Here is a 2500-nt window from a genome sequence, read left to right as displayed (position 1 = left end):
TATAACACACCTACCTTCTTCTACGAATAATACCCATATATATATATATATAGATTTGATCAATCTCACGTGTTCCATACGTAAGAGAGAAACATTCACGAGAAATAATCCATTAAGAATAGATCCAAATAGTGGTAACCTAAATCGTGATATTATACGGGGGCGATTTATATGGGGTACGATTTCAAGATATAAAACGTTATATAATGATCTTCGAAGAAGTATAATCGCGTGAATCTTCTTCGTTGATTAATAATAAGCCGATGATATGATCTGATGTGGTGTGCTTTGTTGTGATGTTGTGTAGTGGTAAAGAGGAAGTGATGGAGGGTGGAAGGGATGGGAAGGGTGATAGTGAGCATAGAGAAAAAAAAAAAAAGAAAAAAGAAAAAAAAAGAGAAAAGAGTTAGAGAACATTAAGGAAAAAATTAGGTTGAATAGAATTTAAAGAGATCTATATTCATATTTATTCGTTTGTTTTGACTAACCTTGTGGACTTTTCATGTAAAGCTCGTGTTCCAAGTCCTGAATGCAGATCGGTTGTCCCTGACGCAAAATATAATGAGCGCCTCTTTGTAACGGTTGGCCGCACATGCAGCAGGCAAAACATTCCATGTGGAAGATCAAGCCGGCAACTCTCATGACCATCTCGCTGCAGCTGATCCTCTCCATGCATCGGGCGCACTTAACGCTAAAGATCCTCTCGTAATCGGATCGACAGTAAAACTTGAGGTCACGTATGAAACAGGATTGCGACAACGGTGCGGCACATGCCGCACAGGAGAGGCACTCCTCGTGATAGTTTCTTTCCATTACTCTCATCACGTACTTATCCGTGATCGTACGCCCGCATCCAGCACAGATCGTTTCCAGTAGCCCGGATTCCGTTTTGACGGAAACCGAAGATTCTGTAAAATTGTTATTAGAGACTTGAATTATTGACTTTCACATTTTATTTTATTACATTCATTTACAACGACTAACTGATCATGTTTAGAAATTTTTATTACTTTTAGAAATAATTATAAATCCATTTCAATAGGAAACATCAATAAAGTCCATTCAAAGGTATATTTGTAATCTTTATTTCAAAGAATTTTTCGAACAAAAGTATTAACGTACTTTCTCAGAAAAAATATTAGAATTTAAATAGATAAAAGGATCTTTAGAAAGTACCACATCTTGTCCTTCACTCTCCCTTCCTCACCCTACCCCCACCTTAATTATGATTTATGTCCGACCTCTTGAAGGTATTTAAAGATTTCAAGATGAAAAGAAAAAAAAAAAAAAAAGAAATAAATAAAAGAGAAGTAAAGAAAGAAGAAGGGGATAAAAAAAAAAGGACAAAAAAAAAAGAGGAAAGAAAGACATACGACGAGATATGGAGAAACACATTGAGATTTATTCAAACTCTTATCGCCGGATAACGCTGATAAAACGATAACGGGATCGATTCGTTGAGGGATTAGAATTATTTAATGGGAAAAGGATTTAGTCGATATAGAAATTAAAATAGTTACGTGCATGTGTAACGGCGTTTAATAAAACTTTACGATTTGATTGGATACGTTATAATAATAACAAAGTCGTTACGATATTTTGAAGGGTCCTTTTGATCGGATTGTCCTTTGACGAAAAAAAAAAAGAAAAGAAAAGAAAAGAAAAAGAAAAATCATTCAATCTTATAAACATTCACGCTCGTTCGATAAATAAATCGTACTTTTACGTTTTAATTGTCGTATCGTTGAATTGACGATTGACGTAAATCAAAACGTACGATTCATTATGTTTTCTTTATTTCTATGCGAACGTATTAAAAGAAAATTATTCATTTGACGATGTAGAAAGGAAAAGAAAAGAATGGAAACGAAAAAAAGAAAAAAAAAAGAAAGGAAAAGAAAAAAAGAAGACGAAAGAAAACGAACGATATGGACGTGGATGAAATTTGCAATTTGCAGTTCTATCATCAGTAGGCGTCGGACAGGTCCATCGTCGTTTTCCCATCGCCATTTTCTAATCTAGATATTAGTTCTTTCCCACCCCCCACCCATCCACCATCACTACCACCACCTTCTTTCCTTTTTTTCCCTTTGATCATAGATAAAACTGACCTGCGTTATTGTTGTCCCCCGTTGAACGAAATGGAAGCGATGGTCCGGCAGGTACGGGCTGTCCCGGTTCGGGCTGCCGATTCAATGAACCTGGCACTGGCGTAAAGAATTCCAACATTGTGTCACGAATAGACTTCACCAATCGTCGCACGATCCCGAGAAGAGAACACGCGATCTGGCAACACTTTATTGGTCCCTCGATACGTACGGTGTCGTACATCGCGCGGGAAATCTCAAGAGAGGACACGGAGGACCTCCTCTACGAGAATCGAGTTTCGTAATGAACGAATCTCTTTCAGGATCACCGATATACAAAACGAACACATGTTTTTCATCGAAGATTATCACAAACGAAAGAGATGATAAAAAGTGTGTCTGTGTGTGTGAGA

The 2500-nt window shown here is 37.0% G+C and overlaps 1 protein-coding gene across 1 annotated transcript in view; it reads right to left on the bottom strand.

Annotated features, from left to right (window-relative positions):
* Window positions 1–2500, bottom strand: part of LOC124421828 (LIM homeobox transcription factor 1-beta-like) — a 10056-nt gene that overhangs the window by 7453 nt on the left and 103 nt on the right. The window contains exons 1-2 of the mRNA XM_046957472.1: window positions 2112–2500; window positions 489–908 (exon numbers count right to left, since the gene is read on the bottom strand). The exon at window positions 2112–2500 is cut by the window's right edge and continues 103 nt beyond it. Coding sequence (XP_046813428.1) covers window positions 489–908; window positions 2112–2331 — 640 coding nt within the window. The 5' untranslated portion in view covers window positions 2332–2500. The remainder of the gene's footprint in view (window positions 1–488; window positions 909–2111) is intronic.

Source organism: Vespa crabro, chromosome 2, assembly GCF_910589235.1.
Source record: "Vespa crabro chromosome 2, iyVesCrab1.2, whole genome shotgun sequence".
NCBI lineage: Eukaryota > Metazoa > Arthropoda > Insecta > Hymenoptera > Vespidae > Vespa > Vespa crabro.
This window is presented reverse-complemented; position numbering and strand designations above follow the sequence as displayed.